Source organism: Rhyacophila brunnea, unplaced genomic scaffold (genome assembly GCF_057557595.1).
Source record: "Rhyacophila brunnea isolate RB1 unplaced genomic scaffold, BYU_Rbru_1.0 scaffold_13, whole genome shotgun sequence".
NCBI classification, from domain to species: Eukaryota; Metazoa; Arthropoda; class Insecta; order Trichoptera; family Rhyacophilidae; genus Rhyacophila; species Rhyacophila brunnea.
In genome coordinates, this window is record NW_028232785.1 from 1,351,225 (window position 1) to 1,377,340 (window position 26,116).

General features: G+C 34.1%; 2 protein-coding genes across 3 annotated transcripts in view; one reads left to right on the top strand and one right to left on the bottom strand.

Annotated features, from left to right (window-relative positions):
* The window catches only part of LOC147076097 (uncharacterized), an 833,775-nt gene that overhangs the window by 121,143 nt on the left and 686,516 nt on the right, over positions 1-26,116 (top strand). The window lies entirely within an intron of this gene.
* On the bottom strand, positions 1,997-26,070 carry LOC147076105 (uncharacterized). Its single transcript, XM_085941568.1, has 6 exons — positions 25,837-26,070; positions 23,702-24,022; positions 18,763-18,915; positions 14,775-14,954; positions 11,465-11,758; positions 1,997-2,074 (listed from the first exon to the last, which is right to left on the bottom strand). The coding sequence occupies exons 1-6, from the start codon at positions 25,981-25,983 to the stop codon at positions 1,997-1,999; spliced, it is 1,173 nt and encodes a 390-aa protein (XP_085797694.1). The 5' UTR covers positions 25,984-26,070.

A 26,116-nucleotide genomic window follows, 5' to 3' on the forward strand; every position in this document is an offset into this window, starting at 1 on the left:
ACTCTCTGCAACCAAAAACGATTGATGGTCTTTGCAATGTTTTGATTGAAGTCGAAAGTGGGCTTACTGCAAATTAGCTTTCCAGTGTAATAATATGTCAATAATTTACTCTTCCTCTTCTGCCTCTTTCTACGACGACGACGACGACGACTATAAAACCACTATTCTGTATAGTGATGGAGCAGGGAAAAAAACCAGGAAAAAATTTAGTACTCACCAATGCTTTATTAAATTAATATTGCAATGCCACGTAATATCACCAATGTACATTAAAAAAAGGAGAAGGACCACACTCAAATTGAGGTTGAACGATTCGCTCTGTAATTGAAATGAGGTTGAGAAATAAAAAAAAACGTGTTCATGCTGATTATATAACTGCGTTTAAAGAAGCCTGGAAAAACCTAAGCCATACCATGTCACAATCTCCGCCTATAGTAATAGGGAACGACTCTACCTACGCTATGACCGGTCCCAAGCCCGGATAAAGGATGAGGGTTCGTCGTAGGGTTAATCACCCAACACGGTAAAAAAAACCCTGATTACGAACCCCGGACTCCCCATAAACCAACGACCCAAGCAAAGAATTAAAGACAAACGATTATATATACAATGTGGCACATGGAACGTACGCACTATGTTGCAGCCGGGCAAGATGGAGGAGGTTGCAATTGAATTGCATAAGTATAAAATGAGCGTGACTGTATTGCAGGGAATAAGATGGGAGGGCGCAGGTTTCATAAACAAGAGAAACTACACTTTGTATTACAGTGGATCTGCAGGTACGCAGGGTTGCTATGGAACTGGGTTCTTAATCAGCTCTGATATCCGCAGAGCAGTACTAGGATTTGAGCCAATTAGTGAGAGATTATGTAAACTTAAGCTGAAAGGTACACTTTTCAATATTACGTTCATCAACGTTTATGCCCCAACTGATGATGCGACCGAGGAAATTAAGGATAGATTCTATGAAGATCTGCAGAGAGCCTGCGAAAAAGTCTTCCCACATGACGCTCTAATTATCTTGGGAGACTTCAATGCAAAAGTTGGAAAAGATGAAGCATTTAAATAAGTAGCTGGGCAGCACAGTTTGCATCAAACGACAATCGATAATGGTGAACGTCTATGCTTTTTAGCGGCTGCAAATAATTTATTAATTAGTAGTACATGGTTTAAACATAAAAATATCCACAAAGGAACCTGGAAGTAATACATGCAACCAAATAGAATGATCACATTCTTATATCAAAAAGAAGAGCGACAACAGTGGAGGATGTGCGCGTCTGCAGAGAAGTCAATTGCGATTCTGATCACTTCCTGGTGAGAGCAAAATTAAAACAAAAAATCTCCTTAATACTGAAAAAAGAAGGCCAGAGAAGAACTAAATGGAGAGCTGAAAAATTGAGGGATGAAGAAATTTTGGATAAATACCAGGAATCTATAGAAACAAACTTAAAAATGACTTTAATAACCGATGATGTGAATGTGGACTGGGAAAATACAAAAAACTGTGTTATCACGAGTGCCACAGAAATTCTGGGGGAAAACAAAGCAAAAATAGATGCAGGATGGTTTGATGATGATTGCAGGCAAGCACTGTTTGAAAAAAAATGATGCAAGGAAGAAATGCCTACAAAGGGAAACTCGCCAAAATTACGAAACTTATAAAGAAAATAGAAAAACTGCAACAAAGCTCTGTCGAGAGAAAAAGCGATTGATGCTCATGAGAATACTTCAAGACATGGAATGTCAAAGAAGAAACAATGATCCCAGAAAATTTTACAAGACTAAATCCTATCAACCTTGATTAAACTCCTGTAAGGATAGTGAAAGACAAATGCTGATCAAAAAGAAGGACATTATGGAAAGATGGAAAGGCTATTTCACAACACTTTTAAATCAGGCTTATAATAATGGTCATGAGGAAACGGAAGAAGTATTGTACCACACTGCTGAGGAATTTATTGATGAGCCTACTCTGCCTGAAGTAAGAAGAGCATTAAGAACGCTGAAAAACAATAAAGCACCTGGAACCGACAGGATAACAGCCGAGCTGATAAAGACTGGTGGCCCTACACTGGAAGCAAATATCCACAAGATAATTCTCAATATTTGGGAAAAAGAAATTCTACCTGAGGAATGGAAGATGGGTATAATAATCGTGCCTATTCTGAAAAAGGGAGACAAAACAATCTGCGATAACTACAGAGGGATCACAATTCTAAACACAGCTTATAAAGTTTTCTCATCTGTACTGTATAGCAGGTTAATGATCTATGGTGAGGAAATCCTGGGAGAATACCAATGCGGCTTCCGACCAAATAGATCCACCATAGATCACATCCATCTCATGAGGCAAACTATGGAGAAAGCGCACGAATACAACCTGACACTCCACCACCTGCTTATTGATTTTAAACAAGCTTTCGCCAGTGTGAATAGGGATAAGATGCTGCAAAGCCTAAAAATACTGGAAATTCCCTTAAAACTAGTAAGGCTTATAAAGACCACACTGACGGATACTAATAATTACAAGCAGATCCAAACAGAGGATGATCGACCATGGTGGCACTATGAAAATAAAAGCAGAAAACGCTGGGCTGGAAATAAGCCAGTCAAAAACTAAGTATATGGTCAGCACACGCGATCAGGTACCGCTGCAGAATATAGTCATAGGACAGCATGCATATGAAGGGGTGGACAAGTTCACGTATCTCGGATCCAGCCTAAATACCCAAAATAAGACAGCAGAGGAGATAAAAATCCGCCTTATCTCCGGGAATAAATGCTGGCATGCCTGCAAGCGACTGGTGGGGTCGAAAATTCTAGACCGAAGAAGTAAACTTCTAATTTATAAAACGATTATAAGGCCAGTGGTCACTTATGGCTGTGAGACTTGGTGCTTGACTCAAAACGAAGAAAACAAATTAGCTGTCTTCGAGCGAAATTCTCCGCAAAATCTTTTTGACCCACGTTGGAAAATGGGAACTACAGAATTAAAATGAACCACGAGTTGGAAGAGCTGATTGAACAGCAAACAATCATAAGACACTGTAAGTTCCAAAGACTACGATGGGCGGGGCATGTGGAGAGAATGCCTGAAGTTAGAGCGCCAAGGATCATGACGAAGTGGCTACCCCAACGGAAGAGACCCAGAGGCCGTCCAAGAAAGAGATGGGCTGACGCCGTAGAAATTGACTGGCTTCATATAGGAAGATCCGGTAACTGGAGAAGTGTGGCGAGAGACCGGAGTGAGTGGAGAGCGGTTGTGGAGGAGGCCAAATCCCACCCCGGGATGTAGCACCGTGGAAGAAGAAGAAGATACCATGTTACATATTTATGCCATCATTTTAATAAAAAAAATATTGGTGTTAGATTTTACAAATCCATAGGTACGACCAGAAGGAAAAATAATGACTTATATTCGAGCACTGCAATATAATGGATCTAATAAATGGAAATATTAATTTAAACTGCGTTTTGGTGAAGAATAGCAAGAGCTCCCTCCAATCTCTTTGTCCCTGTACGAATAAATTAAAGTACTATTATGCAACCAAAATTCTTTGCAGCCTTCCTCAACTATATCAAGAAAGGCATGAAATAAAATAACTAAGAATACCTTCAGTTCTTGAAAACAAGTATGGTAGCTGATTATCACTAATTTTATAATAATCTGTCATTTGAAAGCTAACTCGAAAATTAAAATGAATTAAATATTATTTTGTTCATTTATGTGATGCTTATTACCCCTATTTATGCGATGTTATTGAATTTTCCAACATAATGTAGACAAGCAATAGATACTGTAAAACTTGGTGCTGTTTATTTTAATTCAAACATTGTAACTCCCAGCTCAAATCTCAAAAAAACAAAAGCAAACCATGTAACTCCTCTATATTCTATGTTAATAAATATTTTGTAAAAATTACCAGATTTACTCATTTATAACATTAAAATACTAAAAGTGTTCAAATTTCCTAAACCAGTCCGTTTTATTTTAAAACAGTTTTTTCTTCCTTCTGTGAAGTTGGTGACGAAATGTCATTCCAATTTTATCTTTTGAAGAAAATATCGTTGCATAAAAATACATTGCATTTTTCAAAAATATGCATACCAACGTAATTATTGTATTATAACTTATTTATTTCTTATTACGGATCATAAGTTAAAAACAAAAGGTACCTAAGTATACTTATTATTTACTGCGTTTTTGCTTATGAAATTAACAAAATCATAAATAAAAAGACAAATTTTAAGTTTATTAATGATTTTTTTTCAAGATTTGACACTTTTGTGTATACAAAATATTAAGTTTTAAGTAATCTATTATAGACCGAAATATTTAGAGAGCATACACCGTTTTGGCTATTTTGCGAGACTCTGTTGACTGGATCTTCCTAACGGATGCGGTTGTTTTTGTTCGGGATATTTTGACGGGGTACTTAGTGAAAATGGAAAAATAGGAATTTTTCGCGTAATTTACATGGAAAAACAATACAAAATACATGAAAATTCATGTAATTAAATTACTCAAATGTGTGCATTTAAAAAGTGTGGAAAAAAAATGTTTGATGTTAAAACTTGACAGCCATTCAAAATCAAATTTATAGCTTAATGTAAGAGATAAAAATTGAAAAATCATGTTAAAAGTTTAAAAAAATATATGTAATCGTATGCACTTAACAAAACAATTTTAAGGTAAATTTAATGATTCAAGTATCAATTCACTAAATTTAAAAAAATAATATCTCTCAAGATCTAATCTCGAAATCAAAAAAAGCACGTGCACAAACGTAAGCCAATAATAGACAAATTGATGACCTAATAAAAAGTTAAAAAAGTTTGTTGGGTGGTTCGACTTAACGTTCATCAAATATTTCATATCAAATATCTCACGCACTATATGAGAAAAAAATTAAAAAAGTATGCAGAATTGCGCATTAGCTATGCGAAAAGAGATTTCATTAAAAAAAATATTTTTAAACCCACGCATTCAGGTTTTGCATACAAACTTAAAAATCAAATAACGCGCTGAATACAGATGAAAAGGCAAAAAAGAATCGTGCACTAACGTTCACTACCAAGGCACTAGTGTTTACAATTTAAATTTTGAAAAAAATCCAAGTTTAGTGACACAAGTATCCAGCATTTAGCTGGGTCACCCAAATTGAAATCTGAATAACCCCCTTAATGTGCGTGCACAAACGAAAGAAACGCGTGCACAAACGTGCACTAACGATGCACAAACGAATGCAAACAAAAAAAGTTGAAATTTCAACATTGGGTGACCCAACGTTTAGCTGGAACACCCAATTTGAAATTGGAATTTTTCGGTTATTATAGGTGCACAAACGAAAAAAAATCGTGCACAAACGTGCACTAACGATGCACAAACAAACGCACCCAAAAAAATTTGGAGTTTTAACATTGGGTGATCCAGGTAAATGGACCTACCGTTTTGGCTATTTTGCGAGACTCTGTTGACTGGATCTTCCAAACGGATGCGGTTGTTTTTGTTCGGGATATTTTGACGGGGTACTTAGTGAAAATGGAAAAATGCGATTTTTTCACGTAATTTACATGGGAAAACAATACAAATTACATAAAAAATCATGTAATTAAATTACTCAAAGGTGTGCATTTAAAAAGTGTGAAAAAAAAATGTTTGATGTTAAAACTTGACGGCCATTCAAAAGCAAATTTATAGCTTAATGTAAAAGATAAAAAATTGAAAAATCATGTTAAAAGGTTAAAAAAATATATGTAATCGTATGCATTTAACAAAACAAATTTAAAGTAAATTTATAGGTTCAAGTATCAAGTCACTAAATTTAAAAAAATAATATCTCTCAAGATATAATCTCGAAATCAAAAAAAGCACGTGCACAAACGTAAGCCAATAATAGACAAATTGATGACCTAATAAAAAGTTTAAAAAGTTTGTTGGGTGAATCGACTTTACGTTCATCAAATATTTCATATCAAATATCTCACGCACTATATGAGAAAAAAATTAAAAAAGTATTCAGAATTGCGCATTAGCTTTGCGACAAGAGATTTCACTAAAAAAAATATTTTTAAACCCACGCAGTCAGGTTTTGCATACAAACTTTAAAATTAAAAAGCGCGCTGAATACAGATGAAAAGGCAAAAAAAAATCGTGCACTAACGTTCACTACCAACGCACTAGTGTTTACAATTTAAATTTTGAAAAAAATCTAAGTTTAGTGACACAAGTATCCAGCATTTAGCTGGGTCACCCAAATTGAAATGCGAATAACCCCCTTAATGTGCGTGCACAAACGAAAGAAACGCGTGCACAAACGTGCACTAACGATGCACAAACGAATGCACACAAAAAAAGTTGAAATTTCAACATTGGGTGACCCAACGTTTAGCTGGAACACCCAATTTGAAATTGGAATTTTTCGGTTATTATAGGTGCACAAACGAAAAAAAATCAAGCACAAACGTGAACTAACGATGCACAAACAAACGCACCCAAAAAAATTTGGAGTTTTAACATTGGGTGATCCAGGTAAATGGACCTCTTGGAAAATTTAATGCATATTTCTGGATTAGGTGAGAAGGAGATTAAGTCGAAAATTAAAAACAAAAGGTCAGTATGAATAGGTTTTTATGTAAGATTACAAAATATTTAGTTTTTATTACAACAGTTAATTAACAACTTAGTCAGGATAAGTAGTTAATTCCTAAGTAGCCATTAATATTTCTTTAAAATAAAATTTTTAGATCTAGCTACTCGCAAGAGCTCAGAATAATAAAATATTCTAAAACGTTCCATATATAAAAATATGGTTTAATATGTTGGATGATCCTCTGCGAAACATGATATAGCCATTACAACTGAAGTTAATAACTTCTTATTTACTTTTATTAATATTAATACTATCGACCGAAGGTACTTGATAGAATTTCAATTTAAATTCTAATGGATTAAAGTTTTGTACTATTCCATTTGAGTCATTTTTTGCGACCTAGTTTATATAACAAATCAATACAACAAAGTAGGTAAGAACTTCATTACCTACCTATCAAGTCAAGGGTCAAAAATAAAAAATACAACCAACAAATTATGAATAGTTGAAGTGTTAGTAAAAAACCTCAATAGTAAAAACCCTTATCTCATTAATAACAATACACTTGATCTTCTTCTTATTGTGCCATCCCCTAGCGGAGGTCGGCCACCATCAAGGCGATCTTATATTTTTCATCTGCTACCCGGAACAGTTCGGTGGAGCTGCACTCGTACCAATCACGGAGGTTCTTAAGCCACGAAATGCGGCGCCGTCCTCTGCTACGCTTCCTATTGATCTTTCCTTGAATGACAAGTTGGGGAATGCTGTATTTTTGTCCTCATAATGTGGCCGAGGTATTGTAGTTTCCTGGTTTTGATACTACGTAGAACTTCTCGGCCCTTCCCCATTCGATTGAGAACTTCAACATTTGTCACCCGGTCAGTCCAAGGAATTTTGAGGATGCGTCTATACAGCCACATCTCGAAAGCTTCAAGTCTCCGTGACATCTCTTGGTTTAGCGTCCATACTTCCATACCATAGAAAAGAATTGAGAGCACATAACAACGTACCATACGCAGTCTCAGACCTAGGTTAAGATCTCGATTGCTAAGGAGGCGTCTCATTTTGAGAAAGGCGCTCCTTGCGATCTCAATTCTAGTTTTTATTTCCTGAGACTGGTCCCATTTCTCATTGATCCATGTACCTAAATATTTATAATGGGTCACACGTTCGATTGGTTCGCTGTTAATGACAAAATTTGTGTTGGTGTCTGGTGTCGCTGTTTTTGATACTAGTAATAGTTTTGTTTTCTTGAGGTTCATTTTTAAACCATAAGAATTACTTACCTCATTAACCTTTTCTACCAGTTGATGTAAACTCTTTAAACTATCAACAATCAGCACAGTATCATCGGCATATCGTATATTGTTAATATGTTTGCCATTATCCATAATACCCACCGACTCACCTTGTAAGGCTTCCTTGAAAATAGCTTCCGAGTACATATTAAATAGCAAAGGTGACAATATACAACCCTGTCTTACACCGCGACGAATTTTTACCTCTCCACTGATTTCGTTTTCAATCTTTATATTCGCTGTTTGATTCCAATATAAGTTAGCTATCAGTTGAATGTCTCTTGCATCGATGCCTTTCTCCTGTAAGAGTTCGAGAAGTTTAGGATGTCTAACAGTATCGAATGCTTTCTCGTAATCGATGAAACACATATAAACATCAACATTAACATCTAGGCATCTTTGCACTAGAACATTCAAGCTGAAGAGTGCTTCGCGAGTGCTCAAAACACTTCTGAAGCCAAATTGTGTGTCATCCATGTCTTCTTCGCATTTCCGAAAAATCCTATTATGGATGATTTTTAATAAGACTTTTAACATGTGGCTCATCAAACTTATTATTCTAAACTCGCTGCACTCCTTTGCATTCGCCATTTTTGGTAGAGTGATGAATGTCGATTTCAACCAATCATCGGGAATTATGCCCGTTTCGTAAATTTTATTAAACAAATCAACGAGAATTTCTAATTGACTTCTTCTAATAATTTTATCATTTCGTTGTAAATATTATCAGGGCCGACAGCTTTACCATTTTTAGAATTTCGTATTGCGTTTATTATTTCTGCCCTATTTATGCACGGGGCTTGTTCACATTCATTAAAAGTATAGCCAATAGGTACCCTATCATCATCAAACAAATTTTCAATATATGTCTTCCAACGAGTCAGCTTTTTTTCTATACCTAATATAATACGCCCATCTTCGTCTTTCAAGATAGTTGATGAGGTTCCTTTCATAATTCCCAATGTTTACTTTATCTTCTTGTGCATATTAAAGGAATCGTATTTTCGTTGGAGATTTTCAATTTCTTTGCATTGGTCGGACATCCATTCTTCTTTAGCTGTACGAATTTTACTTTTTATGGTGCAGCATTATATAATATATCGTCTAAGCCCAATAATAGATCATAAGTACATATAAATAATAAAAACACTACACTCAAGAGGTGTAAATCGTCAATTCTAGGAACAATGGTAATGTATTGGAAATTAATGGAGTAAACTAATGAGATATTTGTCTTTAAAAGTCATTAGTTAAACAACCAATAGTCTATGACTCATACATGGTACCTACCTACTTTTACATTTTTTATATATTTATTTTTATTTAATATAAGTATAAACTAAGTAATATATATTTTTATATAAACACGTATACATACCTAAATCCACATCCATACATTCTCAGACATATAGATAAGTGTCGCATGTCAATACCATTGACCATTTATAGTCTCGCATGCAAACCCTCATATAGGATATAGCAATGGGCTACTAGGAAAGCTAAGTTGATCATTCAAGATAGGCAGTCTCTTCAACTGTGCCCTATTTATTTCTAATATTTCTTAGTAGAATAATATATTATAATCACCCGCATAACTGTGAAGTAGTTTTGCACCCTTTACAATGTCAAACGTATGTTTTTCATTTAATAAGTGGTTCGCAAATGTTGATGTCTCCTTCTCCAATCTTTCGGCTGCTAAGTGTTCAGCAATAATTATAATATTTAGTTTCCTCGTAGTTTTACCAACGTAAAATTTGGGAAAATTATTACACTGTAATTTATAAATACCGGATTTATTTTTAATTTCTATGAGGTCTTTATTGTTTATCAATAATCTACCAACTGTGTTGTTGCAATAGAATGCCGGTTTACATTATTTTTGGAAAGATGTTTTTTAACTTTTTCACTGGTTTTCCCCATATAACTCAATCTACACCAATGATCAGCAATGACCGGTGTGGTAGGTTCTATACCTGTATAAAATAATTTAGATACTATTTTTTTTATTAAAAAGTGTGTGTTTGCCTTTGGTGAGCGAGCACAGCACCTGAAGATGCCGAAAGGCAGAACGCGGGTCGCAAAAAACGACTCAAATGGAATAGTACAAAATTTAAATCCATTAGAATTTATTTATTTTTGCTTTGTTACGTTGTAGTCAGTTCATTTTGACACATCACTCACGAACGTACCGTGTTCTGACACTTTTTAGTAACTAAATCATTAAGTGGTAACTAAATCACTCGACTAATCCGAACCGGCCTTAAGAGACATATTTGGCCTATTGCCATTTCAACTGCTTAGCGACCTCTATGATATCGCTTACTCTTGTCTGCTTATTTATCAATTGTTTTTTTTGTAGCACATATGGGTTGAACACTTTACTCTTAGAACACAATGGGAGGTGCCTTTTGAAGATAGTATTCAAGAATGCGAAAAGTATCAGCAGCATTATATGAATATAATAATATTGCATTATTCAATATATATTATTCATTATATATAAGGTTATTCACCAACATGTCTCATTTCATGTTTTTTAAGTCTACTATGTCGTGAGAATCTCCTTGAACAGATTTTGCATTTATAAGGTTTTTCACCAATGTGTGTCATTTTATGTGTTTTCATAGTACTTGACTGCGCGCATGTATACAAACACACATTGCATTTATAAGGTTTTTCACCAGTATGTGTCCTGTTGTGTGCCTTAAGACTACAACGTTGAGAGAATCTACGTGAGCATTCATTGCATTTATAAGGTTTTTTACCAGAGTGTGTTATCTTATGTAAGTTAAGATTACCGAGTAGTGAGCATCTATATGTACACACATTGCATTTATAAGGTTTTTTACCAGAGTGAGTCATCTTATGTACTTTAAGATTACCAAGTTGTGAGCATCTATATGTACACACATCGCATTTATACGGTTTTTCACCAGTATGTGTCATTTTATGTCTTTTTAGATGATTAAGCTGAAAGGATCTATATGGGCACACATTGCATTTATAAGGTTTTTCACCAGTATGTGTCATTTTATGTCTTTTGATAACATTAAGATACGAAGATTCAAATGAACACATATTGCATTTATAAGGTTTTTCACCAGTATGTGTCCTTTTATGTCTTTTAAGATCAGAATGTTGCTTGCATCTATATGGGCAAACATTGCATTCATAAGGTTTTTTACCAGAGTGAGTCATCTTATGTACTTTAAGATTACCAAGTTGTGAGCATCTATATGTACACACATTGCATTTATAAGGTTTTTCACCAGTATGTGTCATTTTATGTCTTTTTAGATGATTAAGCTGAAAGGATCTATATGGGCACACATTGCATTTATAAGGTTTTTCACCAGTATGTGTCATTTTATGTCTTTCGATATCATTAAGATACGAAGATTCAAATGAACACATATTGCATTTATAAGGTTTTTCACCAGTATGTGTCCTTTTATGTCTTTTAAGATCAAAAGGTTGCTTGCATCTATATGGGCAAACATTGCATTCATAAGGTTTTTCACCAGTATTCGTAATTTTATATCGTTTGAGATGACTCGTTTGTGAAAATACATTGTATTGACTTTGATCAACTATCATTTTTGCGTGAACCATTATATTATGACTTTTCAGAGTACTTCTGCAACTAAAAACTGCGTTGCAAATAATGCAAATCATATTATGTGAAAAATGTATTACTCTTCTCAGAATAAGTCGAAGTTCCTTCGGAGTATTTTTTTCTGACATTTCTTTTTTAAGGTTTTGATCATCTATCGTCAATTCTGAATGCTGTATCGTTTTGTCAGGTGAAAATCGTTGACTCCTGTCTGTAACGTGACTCCGCTTGAAAAATCCTTTCGTAGAAACCTAGAAAAACCATTTCAGCATTATCAGACGTTATTAAATAAGTGAGAGTAAAATGACGTTTAGAAATAATAAAAGTACATATTTGGGTAGCTTATTAAAAAATAAATAATGTTCCATTAATATAAGGAATGATCCATTTATAGGTAAACAAATGTACCTACATATGAATTTCAACAGCAACTGCATAAAACAGACTATGGTAGAATTATTGTGGTAAAATTCTTGGTAAGTACATTTTATATAATTATGTGGTAAAACTATTATAGTTCCAAATGGAAAACTCCATATTATATTGGATAAATGTTGAATAAATTGACTGATGTGTATAGGATAGGTTTAATCTGTAACTGTGATATGTTTATTTCTAATATATCTTGATAAAATAATTTATGGTCACCAGAATTACGTAGGTACGGTGATGCAGTTTTGCTCCATTTTCGAGAATAATAAATTATATCGTGATTTACGTGTAGTAACTCAATATGTTTATTCCGTTTTAGTGTATCGTTGGAGAGTGTACATAGTACCTGCCACGCTAAAAGGCGAAACTAGAATTTATATTCAAGCAACCATGTTCAATAGGATAAGCAATATTATTTTTAATATATCATATTTCGAAATTCCACATAATTTAATAGAACACAAACAACACGATACAACTCCATATTGGAAAAATGTGGAATGGTGTAGGGATTGCTATTAGGTAGCGAAACATAAAATTACTATACCCAGTGGAAACTTTTAATGGTAGTTTCCATATTTCGTGAATTTAGAATATTATTACTAAATATCACTATAATTATTTTATAGATAAGTTATAAACGTTTAGCTTGCCCACTGTTGCAGCACACCCCCCTTTCGCCTATAAATTATTGGTCGTTTTATAATGACTAGTTGTTCGAACATTGGTTTTCCATAATCTTTTGTTTGTATAGTCTAAGACAGAGTAGGGTGAGGGGTGCAGTCACTTATCTAAACTAAAAATACAGGTTGCCAAGGAGAAGTGTACCAAGAACCACTGCACATAACTACACCCGTTAAAGATGGTATTAATTATTAAATTATTATAGAAGACATTCGAGACTTTGTATTTTATGGCAGGTACTACATTAAATCGCCAATTTCACGACATCTGACTCGATTCCCATAATATACCTTTCAGTTTTCAGGATTTCATAATTTTATTTTGTTGCTTAGATCGAACTTACGGAAGGGTTAACTATCAAACCGAACTGTGATACTGCGCATACTTTTTGTCATTTATGATCAGTATTTGGACAGGCATAGCATGGATAGAGTGACGTTCGAACAGCGATTCCAAATAATAAATAATCTCTTACTTAAGCTATGATGCTCATTTTGGGCTAAACGGGTTTGTTAATAAACAAAATTGGCGCATATGGAGTCCAACCTAGATGTGACCCTACAGAATTGATTACATCAAAAAAAAATGCACTGACTTGTGTGGTTGACATGCTGGAGGAACATCGAACGTTATTTATGAAAAAATGAGGCCGGAGCTCGCGTTATGTTCAATGGAGATCATTGTTGCTGTTGTAAATATGTATGGCATTGATCCGGACAAGATGTAGTAGGTATCTACAGTATGAAACTACGTGTCATACAGAGGCCACAACCACCGACTTATTGAAATCAAAATTGGCAATAAGCTTATATCATGATATTGACCTGTCAATTTGTCTCCAAAGTCGTGCGATTTGACAAATATTTCTATGCGGATATGTGATGTCGCTAGTATACGTTGCTTGCTATACATAACTATTGATGCTTTGGAAACCAACATTGTTCGTGTTATTTGTGATATATGGCCAGCAGTGCTCGTGGCCGAAAACCAGCCGTCAAGAATGTGCTTCATCACAAACAGCCGCAATGGCCATATGCCACAAATCAGTGACGTCTCGAGACAAAATGCCGCCCCTAGGCAGCGCTAAAATGCCGCCCCATTTTATACAGTATTTTTTATCATCCTTACATGAGCCCAATATTTAAGAAATGTGTTGTATGGATACATAACTAACAAAATATATACCACTAAATCCAATTTAAATGCCATCTCTACTTCAATAAACAATATTGTGAGTCCACGGTTTCATATACATTAAAAATACACCTGACAACTTTCAAAAAACGCGAGCTAGGTAAATTCCTATGTACCTAACTATAATTCAAAATATATTTCGCAAATCTGCACGTGTCATTGCTTGTCATCAAGGACGTGACGTCTAAGGACAACAGAAGTAAACTAGACATCGCGAAACCGACAAAAAATACAGTTTTGTTAAACCTTTTATGTTAATTCTTAATACACTTTGTTTCCAACCAGTGAGCTGATTTTTTTAATCGAAGGATATTTTCATTATTAGGTACTTACAAAGTTTAGTTACCTATTTCTATACATCTAATGATCCTCCTCGATTTGCCGGCCCCAAGCGACGCTCAATCTGCCTACCCCCACGGGACGTCACTGCCACAAATTATTTTGAAATGTTAGTCTTTGTCGACTGTCTGACAGTACAAGCTAGGCAGGTACTTATGTTTAATAGTGTTAAAACTCAAATACGTTCATAGTAATTAGTTATAACTGCTAGCGAGGATGTTATACACAATTAAAATTACAAATAACTTAGGATTACTAAGTCCCTGTATCAGCAATCACGTCCGTGTGAATCATTTTTGACTTTTGAGAGTACTTCTGCATCGAAAACTACATACCTATATGTAACTTATCCCTTATATAATCATATATAATTTTTCTTAAAAATAGTCCGATCGCGAAAATAGTTTGCAATAACTTACTTCACCACGTTTCACGATCGTGATGTGTCCTTCTCCTTTCTTAAATCGACGTTTCGGGCTCATTGCAGAGGCCATTATCATATCATCTCTTGATGATGGCCTCTGCAACGAGCCCGAAACGTCGAGTAAAGAAGGAAGACACACGGTGGAAACCGACAAATGTACTGTTGCAAATCAAATTACGTGAGAAATGTATTACCCTTGTCAGAATAAGACGAAGTTCCTTCGGAGTGTTTTGTTTTAAAATTTCTTTTTTAATGTTTTCTTCATCTATCGTCACTTCTGAATACTGAATCATTCGATTATGGATTCCATCAGGCGAGGATTGTCCACTACTATCGGAATCGTGAATTCTTGTAGAAAATCCCTTGGTAGAAACCTAGAAAACAAAATTATCGTTACCCTATAAATTCTAAATTATGTTTTATACTATTCCGTTTAAGATATATTTTTTCAACATTTTTGCTTTCGAGCATCTTCAGACATTAAAGCTATACTTCAGTTGAGGCATGGCCTACAAAAGATCGGATGGGCTAGGGGATGCGCGGATTGTGCAAATGACGCGAGCCGAACGAAATATAATTTGTCATAAAAATTCAACACGCGTCCATTTAATGTTATGTTATCGTTATATAAGTAATAATAATAGTATATTCATTGACATGTTTTCTTTTTCAAGTAAATGGGTAAAGTTTTTTAGTCATCTTTACACGATTTAAGAATATATTCCTCCGACGCCATCACAAAACAAATTGACGTGCTTACATCACGACTGTCGGTCTCCGATTGGCGACGAGTAAAAAATTTCGTCGCACTTCTGTTGAAAATTATTTGCCGTTTCACTTATGTATGCTCTTAAGTAAAGAAATGAGAGGTAAAATGACGATAAGAAATGATAATAGTATGACACGACCCTGGACGTCAGCCATATGCTGACGCGCACTATAAATAAGTAGGAGACGTAACCACATACCCCGGTCACATAGCAAACCGGGACAACAAATTGTATACGCCGATGTGTTGACGAACTGAGATGAAAATTTCCAGATAAAAGTCCCGCTGGGTACACTGGCGAATCCGTCAGGTAAAACGTGGAAGATATGAAAGTCAGCCATGAGTGCTTTAAAGGGTATATGTTATAATAACTAGCTATATAATGTAATATGATGTATAAAACTGTAAAATCGATATGTTAGAACGTAAGAATCACATATAATTTGATCCGCTTATTAAGGCAATGTCTTTTCCTAACAGAGGCACCTTAGGAAAAATACGAAGCTTGCAAATTGAGACATGTTTTTGATAATTTACAATTCCGTCTGTGTTAATTAATAAATATGTATCTGAAAACATTAAAAAATATATTTTTTATTTTAAGTCAAAGATAAACTTACAATTCTAAAAAGTGTCATAAAATGTGAATTTGTTGAATTGGACCGCATCTTATTATTACACGTATTTTTAGTCATATTTATTATTAAAATTTAATTTAGTAAGTTTTCTAAGCATCGCCTAAGAGATTTATAAGTAATTCATTGATTTTATTATTTTTTATGTTCATTTAAAAATAAAACGATTTTTATAAATATATAAATGTGTACAATACTGGATGATTAAAATTGTCCAACGATTGTCCCTTCTTTGAGTTATGTGTCCAGCCCATTTCCATTTGAGGTTTTTAACAAACTCTACTTATACGTATATTATCTCTTTATTTATTAAGTAGGTACTAGGTACATAATATTGTATTTTTAAGTGAATATCATTTGACTTAATTTTATGCGAGGTAATCAGGTAAAATGCATTTCAGTGGGGTAAAAAGTGTAAAAAACGTACACCCTACCGTTCGATGATCCGGCATTTCGTTTAGGCTTAAGGTGAGTGCTCCGCCTACGAGAGGCACCTAGTAGATAAGTATTAGGCTTGCAATTTGAGATTGTTATAATTTATAATCAATTTAAACCTCAAAACATTATAAGATTTTTATTAAAGTCAAAGATAAACTTGCAATTAAAAAATACTTGATAACATTTGAATTCGTTCCTTGTTATATAAAAGAATATATAAATTTTGGTTTTAGTATTCTTGTATACAGTGAAAGTATTTTATAATAATTCATTGATAATGTATTTTATGTTTATTTTAAAAATCATAGATTTTTTCTCAAAAATATAAGTACGCACGTGCAACTTGAATTTTCCTTAATTTATGTTAAAATGATTTTATAAAATTGAGACCGTACAAATATTTATTAAATATTAGAAACGACGGAACATCCATAATGTTTAAGGGGGGACATGCTCGTCGAAGGTCAAAATTGAGTTTTTATTGTATTTTCAAACCATGATCCTGGACACTCCTTAAACGTTGTAGATAATCTATTTATATATTTTTGAAGCCTTATTATCCTTTATAGTTATTTTAAACATTTGATGACTGCATGAAGTATTTTTGTTACATAAAATAGTATTCTTTTAAACCTCTCGCTCTAATGTTTTAGAATATGGTCATATTTCGGTACAGAACTGTGCAGTGGTGTTAAGATTTTTTACATTTATTAATTTTTAAACACATTTATAAAACCATTAGTATAATTTATTACGAGATTATTTTTGTAAAATATTCACGATAAAAAATTATTTTGATAATCTCTGTAATCCCAAATTTGACAAGAATTAGGCATTTTATTATTCAAAAAATCGGCAAGATTAACACATTTGAAGATGATTCTAAAGATACTTATTATAAGCTATGTCTTTGACCATTCAAGTGTGATAAACATCTTATGAATAATGATTGCTTTATAATAATTATTGACCTAAGAATAAGGTAGTGTTTTTTTGAAATACGCCATTTCTTTTGTCATTCCCTAGTGGTTAAGCTACAACATACGGCCGTAGCCATAAAATGACAAACTATAATTAAAGTAGGAAGTAAAATTATGTTAACGCGCGTGTTTGAACATGTACCTAACGGATTTTTTTTTTATTTTTTTTTTAAACGGTACATGTTCAAATACGCGCGTCAATATCATTTTACTCCCTACTTCAATTATAGTTTGTCAATTTATGGCTACGGCCGTATGTTGTAGCTTAACCACTGGGGAATGACAAAAGAAATGGCGTATTTCAAAAAAACACTACCTTATTCTTAGGTCAATAATTATTATAAAGCAATCATTATTCATAAGATATTTATCACACTTGAATGGTCAAAGACATAGCTTATAATAAATATCTTTAGAATTATCTTGAAATGTGTTAATCTTGCCGATTTTTTGAATAATAAAATGCCTAATTCTTGTCAAATTTGGGATCACAGAGATTATCAATATAATTTTTTATCGTGAATATTTTACAAAAATTATCTCGTAATAAATTATGCTAATGGTTTTATAAATGCGTTTAAAAATTAATAAATGTAAAAAATTTTAACACCACTGCACAGTTATGTACCGAAATATGACTATATTCTAAAACATTAGAGCGAGAGGTTTAAAAGAATACTATTTTATGTAACAAAAATACTTTATGCAGTCATCAAATGTTTAAAATAACTATAAAGGATAATAAGGCTTCAAAATTATATAAATAGATTATCTACAACGTTTAAGGAGTGTCCAGGATCATGGTTTGAAAATACAATAAAAACTCAATTTTGACCTTCGACGAGCATGTCCCCCCTTTATGCCAAATGTATAGAAAACACTTCATGCGATACAAGGTATAAAACAAGAAAATAACATATTGGTGCCTGTACACGTACATGGATTTACTTGCAATAATGTGTAGTTTGTGTAAATAGTGTGTGTTTTAAACAATTGCATTAATAACTATTTACATGTAAAAGTGCTGACTGTCTTTGCAAAATCATTTTAAAGCGTAAGCGAGACGCGATGTTTTCTTGTTCTTAGATAATCGGTAGACGTCAAAATATTCTGTACGGTGTATTTCGTATTTCTTCTGGCAAGTTCGCCACTATCGTTTTACTGCGCATGCGCACCGCCATGCATGTACCAATATAGCATGCAATCTTGCACGATAATACGTGTTTACACGTCCATTTTCTTGTTATGGCCGCGATTATACTCACTGTCAGCTGTAAATCCATTCACGTGTTTACGAGGTATACTCTATCATATCACAATTACACAGTAATATATAAATTAATATTATAAACGTTCCTACCTGTTCTACTGGCTTGCATTCGGAATATGAGCAACTAGGTTGTGAATCTTCATATTTGATTTGGCATTGTGTGTCTTCTATAAATTCGTCCTTCGAATCAACTAGTTGAGGATCTATCTCAGACTTTAGACTGGCACGGTTAATGTCAGGCCACTAAAAAACAAAAATAAAATTCAATTCGCATTATTTTAATACGAGGGAGTTGCTTCTGTTTATAACCACAATGGTATCGATTCGACAGAAGAAAAAAGTGGATGGGACTAGGGGAGGCCTTCATCTAGCAGTGGATCAACATCGGTGAATGATAAGGGAAGATCTTGGCATAAAAACAGCAAATGTCACAAAGGTCATTTTTTTCAGGAGAGGGTAAAAACATAATATCTTGGTTGTCAAACACATTTTTAATAATTTGACAATGAAGATTCATGGAAGAGCCTTATATGCACTGTATGTATGTAAATAAAATATCAAATTGATGTTTGTTAAATAGATATTTAAAAAGAAATGAATGTGACATTTGCTGTTTTTACACAATTTTTGGACCTTTGTCGTTTTTATAACAAAATTGAAAACATGGAAAAGCAAATAGTATGAATAAAATTATAATTTTATTAAATAAAACAAAAAATATATATTTCTGTTATTTTTTAATCATAATACTACATTTAAGAAGGTTTTGACACATCATAACCAATTATTAAGCTACGTACTTACATGTTTTAAAAAAATCTTCAATTAAATATTTAAAATAAAATCAATCATGTGCATATTACTACTGATTAGTCTTGATCACTCACACCCTCACTGTCTTCTTCAACGTTATCATTTGTATCATTGTCACACGGCAAATTTTCATAAAATGATGCATTTATTGGATTTTGTAAATACTTAGTTAATTTTAAAATATCTTTTTTCTTTGCGCCTTTCAATGGAATTAAGCCATCATATGCTGGCTTAAATGCAATCGTGACTGGCATTTGATGTCTTTTCACTATATTGAATCTATCCCACAGTCCAGAGAAACTGAGATGTTTGCAAAGCACTTCTCCCTTACAATCCTTGTCTATTTTGTACATTCCAACTTGCCTAAGATGAAAATCTCTGCCGAAGGATGACTTAAAGTAAGGCTTTAACGTATCTTTAATATTTAAAAAATCTTTTTGCTCCGGTTTCTCCAGAATAAAGGGCCCAGGAGTTTTTCTGGCATCCAATACAACTTTATCCCAATCCTCTGGCACGTCTGCAAGGATTGTTTTCCTTGCACTGCTGAACAAATGAAAGTCAGCGTCATTTGGTAAAAATGTGTGCCCTCTGATAGGAAATATATGGATGACTCGTTCAATTTTTTTTAATACATGTACCACCATATACCAAAACCAAATCATAACAAAATTTTTGTTTTGTCCAGCACATCCGTCACTCAAAATATACAATGTTTTCGTGCCTGCTGGCAGATGGTGGTTTATGTAATGTAGTAACAAAGATGTTACATCATTTTGACCTCGTTTGGCGAATCCTTCATGATACGTGTACATATATACATCATTTCTGGCTAGGTCATGTATCCCAAAAATGTAATACCATAGCTGTCTGGAATAAAATACCGCATTTGTTACCATATTCGGTAAAGGCAAATTTTGCATAAAATCAAACGATATGACTGTGGTATCACTTGAACCACTTGCGAGTTCTTTTAATCTTCGCTTCGTTGTAGTAAACTGTTGTGCTTTAGCCAGGTGAAGTTGATAATCTATCTCAATCTTACGTTTTTCATCTTCAGAGAGATCGGGTAATTTCAGTTTGGTTGTAACTGAATCACAGTATGAACACGTATCGCTTCGAGGAGCTCCAAATGACAAATTATATCTAGTTGTAAATACTCTGTAGTATGTGTCATAGTTTAGTTGAAGGCTGTATTTACTTAAAAACATCTCGTGCATTTTCATAATAGTCAAATTTTCCGGAAGATACCTAACATTCTTATTTTTCGCGAAAGAATAATGACTTTGACGTGCCTTAAATGATTGTATATGAATGTGAATCAACTGAATCACTGATTCAGGCACTGCTCTTGGGCGATTTGGATGCTTTCCTCGTTTGTCCATAGGAGCCGAACCCGAAAATGTGATGTTGTCTTGAATACGTCGCAGCCGGGAATGCGTAATACCATGTATTGCCACAAATGCCTTCATACAGACTTCTTCGTTAATACCATCAGATGTAGATCGTATCTAAAGTAAATAAAGAGAAAAAATAATTAGTTTTTCAAACACATTATCATTAGGTATAATAGGTGTAATGCCTAATTTGAATGTACATTTTTTATTAATTCAATGAATACTCACTTTATATTTATATGATGCTGAATGCTTGAATATATCATGATCATTGACATCATTTATTATTATCGGAGTATTTTTTCTCGGACGTCTTCTCTTGATCGGTACTACTTCTATACATCCAGATATATAGCCATCTTGTTGATTTTTAGAATCCATTTCATAAAAATTCTCAAATATTTCTTTCCGTAAATCTTCATTTATTTTTGTAAAACAATGAAACCTCTTGCACCTGGAAACATAATAATCAATTAAGTACAATCCTACATAATATACTTTATTACAATCATACATACATTTACATAAAACAACATAGTAAATACAATGCTTTGCATTCGAAAGAAGTCATAACTTCAAAGTAATCACAGCCATTGTGAACTAAATTTAATCACACTATTCAGCATGGTAAATATTTTAGTACGTATTAATAATGTATAAGTTTTTAATTGAATATATGTTATGAATACATAATTATTCCTACCTGCAATCTTCACCGATAACTTTTTTTGAGAGTCGTTTCCCAACATGATTGACATGATCACTTCCCTTTATTTTGGCGGTTTTTATTAATGTTTGCTTGGTTTTATTAACTTTTCTCTTACGAGGCGTTTCGGATGTCTGTATCCTATTACATTCCATGATAAAATATACAAACAATCGTTAAGGAACTTCATAAAATGGCAATGCCAATGACTGAACGAATGAAAGATAATTTTGACAGGTCAGGCACTAACAAGTATGGAATGTATACTAACGCCTAACGCCGCCTGGTGATAAAAGTGTGGAACTACTGGACCTTTGTTGTTTTCAAACAAAATTCCTTGGACTATTGCTGTTTTTAGAAAAGTGGCATATTTTTGAGAGCGGATTTGAGGGACTTACGATTTTTTTAAAAAATATATCTTTGCACAGTTGTATGTAACCATACACAGGGAATATAGAAATGCAATAAAATGAAAATGGAAAAAAGTGGACATTTGATGTTTTTATGCCAAGATCTTCAAGGGGAATCGATATGTAGCTATCAAACTAGTAAATACTATGGATTTATTATTGACTTGTTTGATAAATATTTTGTTTGTGTCAAAACTGTATTAGGTACTAATTTTTTTTTGTCGACCATGTCCGATCCTAATGGGATCATATGGGTTTTCACAGAGTAGAAGTTTGTATTAAGAGATTTTTTTACGAGTATTGGATGTAAGCCACTTGCTTAACCTACAGGTGCATACCCTGACTCACACAAATTGCAAAACAATATGTGTACTTGCCAGATCGAGGATTCGAACGTGGGACCCACGGCATTATAGTCCAACGCTTAAGGCGCGCAGCCACCGTGGGTGTCTAATTATGGGTACTTTATTAACTTTATAAAATATTGTGCAAAATAAGGACCATAAACAATAGATAAAACAGTTTTTTGAAAAGCAAATTAGATAATATACATCGTCAAAGTATGTAATGGCGTTATCTGATATGTCAATAGCACAGAACAGATTAATAAATATAATTCAGATAGACTATATCGCAATTTATTACATTTTGAAGAAGGAATTTGAATGTGTGACCTGAAAAAATGAAATAGGTACACATTTTAGACGAAGAATAGTGTGTGTTGCAATTTGAGCGCCAGTGCATAAGCCGAAAGCAGTTGTCAGAACGAAGGACAAGTTGAGAATGACGTATTCTTGACACGTGTTTAACTTTATCCAATATTCTTCCACATCCAGATAGATTGCCTGTTATTCCACACCCGTAAGGTAGTTCAGTTCGCATTAATTCTATGTTCTCTGGTCACTCAATGCTGCTTAAATATGAGACGGTGACATACGAAGTCAGTGAAGAGGCTATAATTAGTTGTCCACAAAGCCTCTGTAACCACTGTCAAAAAAATAATGTAACTAAAGCCACGTGAGTGCCAAGAGATGGATGATCATTTTATTCAGCATTAAGTTGATTATGATGGAGGGTATAAATATGAATTACAGTGAAACTGGTGACTTAAGTAAATAAAGTAACAGGTGATTACCATATATATTATTTGATTGGGCCAATTATGGTGACTCTGTTTCCCTATAATTCCCCCCACCTCAAATCTCAGCTGTTGGCATATATTGAATAACATTTAGTTACCACATGACAACGGGCGCGTGTAGGCTTATTGCAGCTATACCGTCGTTTAATGAGTAATTTAAACATACAGACTGATTCAAAAATTAAAGTGCATATCACGAGCATGTCCAGTGCAACCGTCGTGGAAGCCATAATTCTAACCGAGTCTCCGTGTTAATCTGTTAATCAGACCACTTGTGTCGTGTTACCAGCACAGGGTATTTTCTCATTTAGCATATCATTCATCACAAGTGTACTGTGCTAGGACGAGAGAGAATGCACGAAGGACCAGCTTTAACCAGATAACAGAACTTCATAAAAGGTCAGTGTTTGGCATCTTACGTGTAACCTCCCCCTCTCAGCATCCACATCACAATCATTCCACTAATTAATTACAGTCCACTATGAAAAACGCAACCACATATATTTTATACAATTCCGAAGTGTTTGAATAAGAATAGCAATAACACAATGAGAATGGAACGTACCTGTGAATCGTTATTGAACATTGACGAATCCGAGCATTCACCGAGCTCTTGGAAGGCTCGTGCTCGAAGGAGAGCCACTTCATTATCACTCAGAGATACGTCATGCATACACTTGTGATTGATGAGAATCGTTTTTGAAGAGAAAAATGCATAACATACATCGCATACAAAATTATTGCGATAAAAAGTGGCCCTTGTCAATTTTAAACAGATTTCTTTTTCGGAAGCATTCACTATTTCCTGCTTAATGTCATGTTCGTGTATTATAATTGCATCGTACCGCATTGCGGCTTCTATCTCAGGAATGCCGTTTGCTTCGTGCTGAAAAAAATGAAAAGAATGCTCCTTGAATTATTTTCTTATGAATATTGTAGATTTAAATTTCTATAATGAATGAGCTGATATCGTTACCTGGTATCAGAAAAGGTTATCTTCAATATACCTACCTATAATATGTCAGCAGTGTTACAGTACTCTTTGTCAACGTTACTTGTTAGCAACAATCAAGACTAATATTAATACTATCGACCGAAGGCACTTGGATTTAGGTTTTGTACTATTCCATTTGAGTCTTTTTTTGCGACCCGGTCAATGTGTATTTATCTGTTGGTGAGAACACACAGTGCCTGAAGATGCCAATAGGCGAAACCCGGGTCGAAAAAAACGGCTCAAAAAGAATAGAAGTACAGAAACCTAAATCCATTAGAATTTGTTACAAATTAACTGTTCACATCCCCAGTAACCAAAACACACAATGATGGTACGTATGGCAGGTTAACCACTGTCGTTCTACTGCGCAGGCGAAAAATTCACATAAGTTCGAATTGTCGCATTGCACAACCAGCAGTAAATCCATGCACGTGAAAACGGGGTAGGTATAATAATTTCCCGGAACCCGCTATTTTTGGATTACAGTGACACTAACTACAACGATTTGGATTAAGTAATATGAATACAATGTTCCAGCAAACGTTTCTGGCTATTTAACAAATCATTTCTGACAAGTTGACGTTTAGTTATATTATGTTCCAGCAAGCATCTGACCATCCATGACCATCAAAGTAAAAATGATAATCGTCAAAAACACGACCTAACCTAAAATCGATATTCAGTTATTATTTTCATAAACTGGGACCCACAATATTATAAACCGACGCGTAAGCCTCCCGGCTATCGTCAGGTGCCACGAAGAAATGTTTTCGACAACATAAATGAATTCGACAATTAAATGTGTGCCCTTGTAGACACGAGGTATAGTAAGGTAGAATTTCATGATACTCTTTTCAAGTTTAGAATAATATTCATGCACAGCCCTACAAATTTATCTGCAGAATGAGACGGGGGAGTCACTGTCAAAAACTACCATTGCCGACTTAAGTAGAGGGCCGATACATTCACAACGACTGGTCCTACTTTTTCCGCCCCTCCCGTTGTTGTCTATGGATGACCTGTCATTGCCTGTCATTGTTCTATATAATGCTCATACTGACGTGTTCACACAGGGAATGGTTTGATTTGAATAGATGAGTTACATAATAAATAATACACCAGCATAAACACACCTTCTACAAATATAATGCATAGATCAATGCTATATATTTTTTGGAAAACGATATTACCACCGGTTTTTCTGTGAAGGACTAGTCTGACTTTGACAGCTGATGAATAACAGGAATGTATATTATTTATAAATAAAATTGATAGTTCATATAGTTGATTTGAGATTTTTTTATAACTCAATTTGAAACGAGAATGTCAAGCAATCTGGGATCTGATTTTGTCAGCTGAACAGTGGACCATTCGTTGCACGTACAAAAAGATATGCTCGGGCTTCAATAATCTAAAGTTGGCGCTGAAACTACCCCAACACGACTCGTAACTGGCAAAATCTGACGTTTTTCAATATGGCGACCCATGATAGTTTGAAGTTATTATTGAAATAATTTTAGATATTTACTGGCAACACTGATGATTAGTTGTCGAAAACGCTTCCTCGTAAAATATATGTCAAATCGTTTAAATAACAATCCGACTTCGTTTATTTGGTTTGAAAAGCTGTGAAACATATCTGCAAAAAACGAACTAACTTCTCGGTACATACATTCTACAATAATTAAGAATTCGTAATAACAAACCTCAAAAATGCACGTGGCATCAGCATTCTCCCGGTTCACATCGGTGTTGGCGTCTGGTTTGCTTGTAAGTTTCACATGAGAGGAATAATTATTATGATCTTTTATATTATAAGATTCGAGGTCACATATTTCGCGTTTTACGTCCATTTTGCGTATTTGAATAATTGCGAATAAACTAAGGATTACCGGGACAGAAGACAATTTGACAGCTGTGAAATGACAATATGCCACAGTGTTGCCATTTTTTTGTAACCGAATTATAAGATCACAATCCAATAAA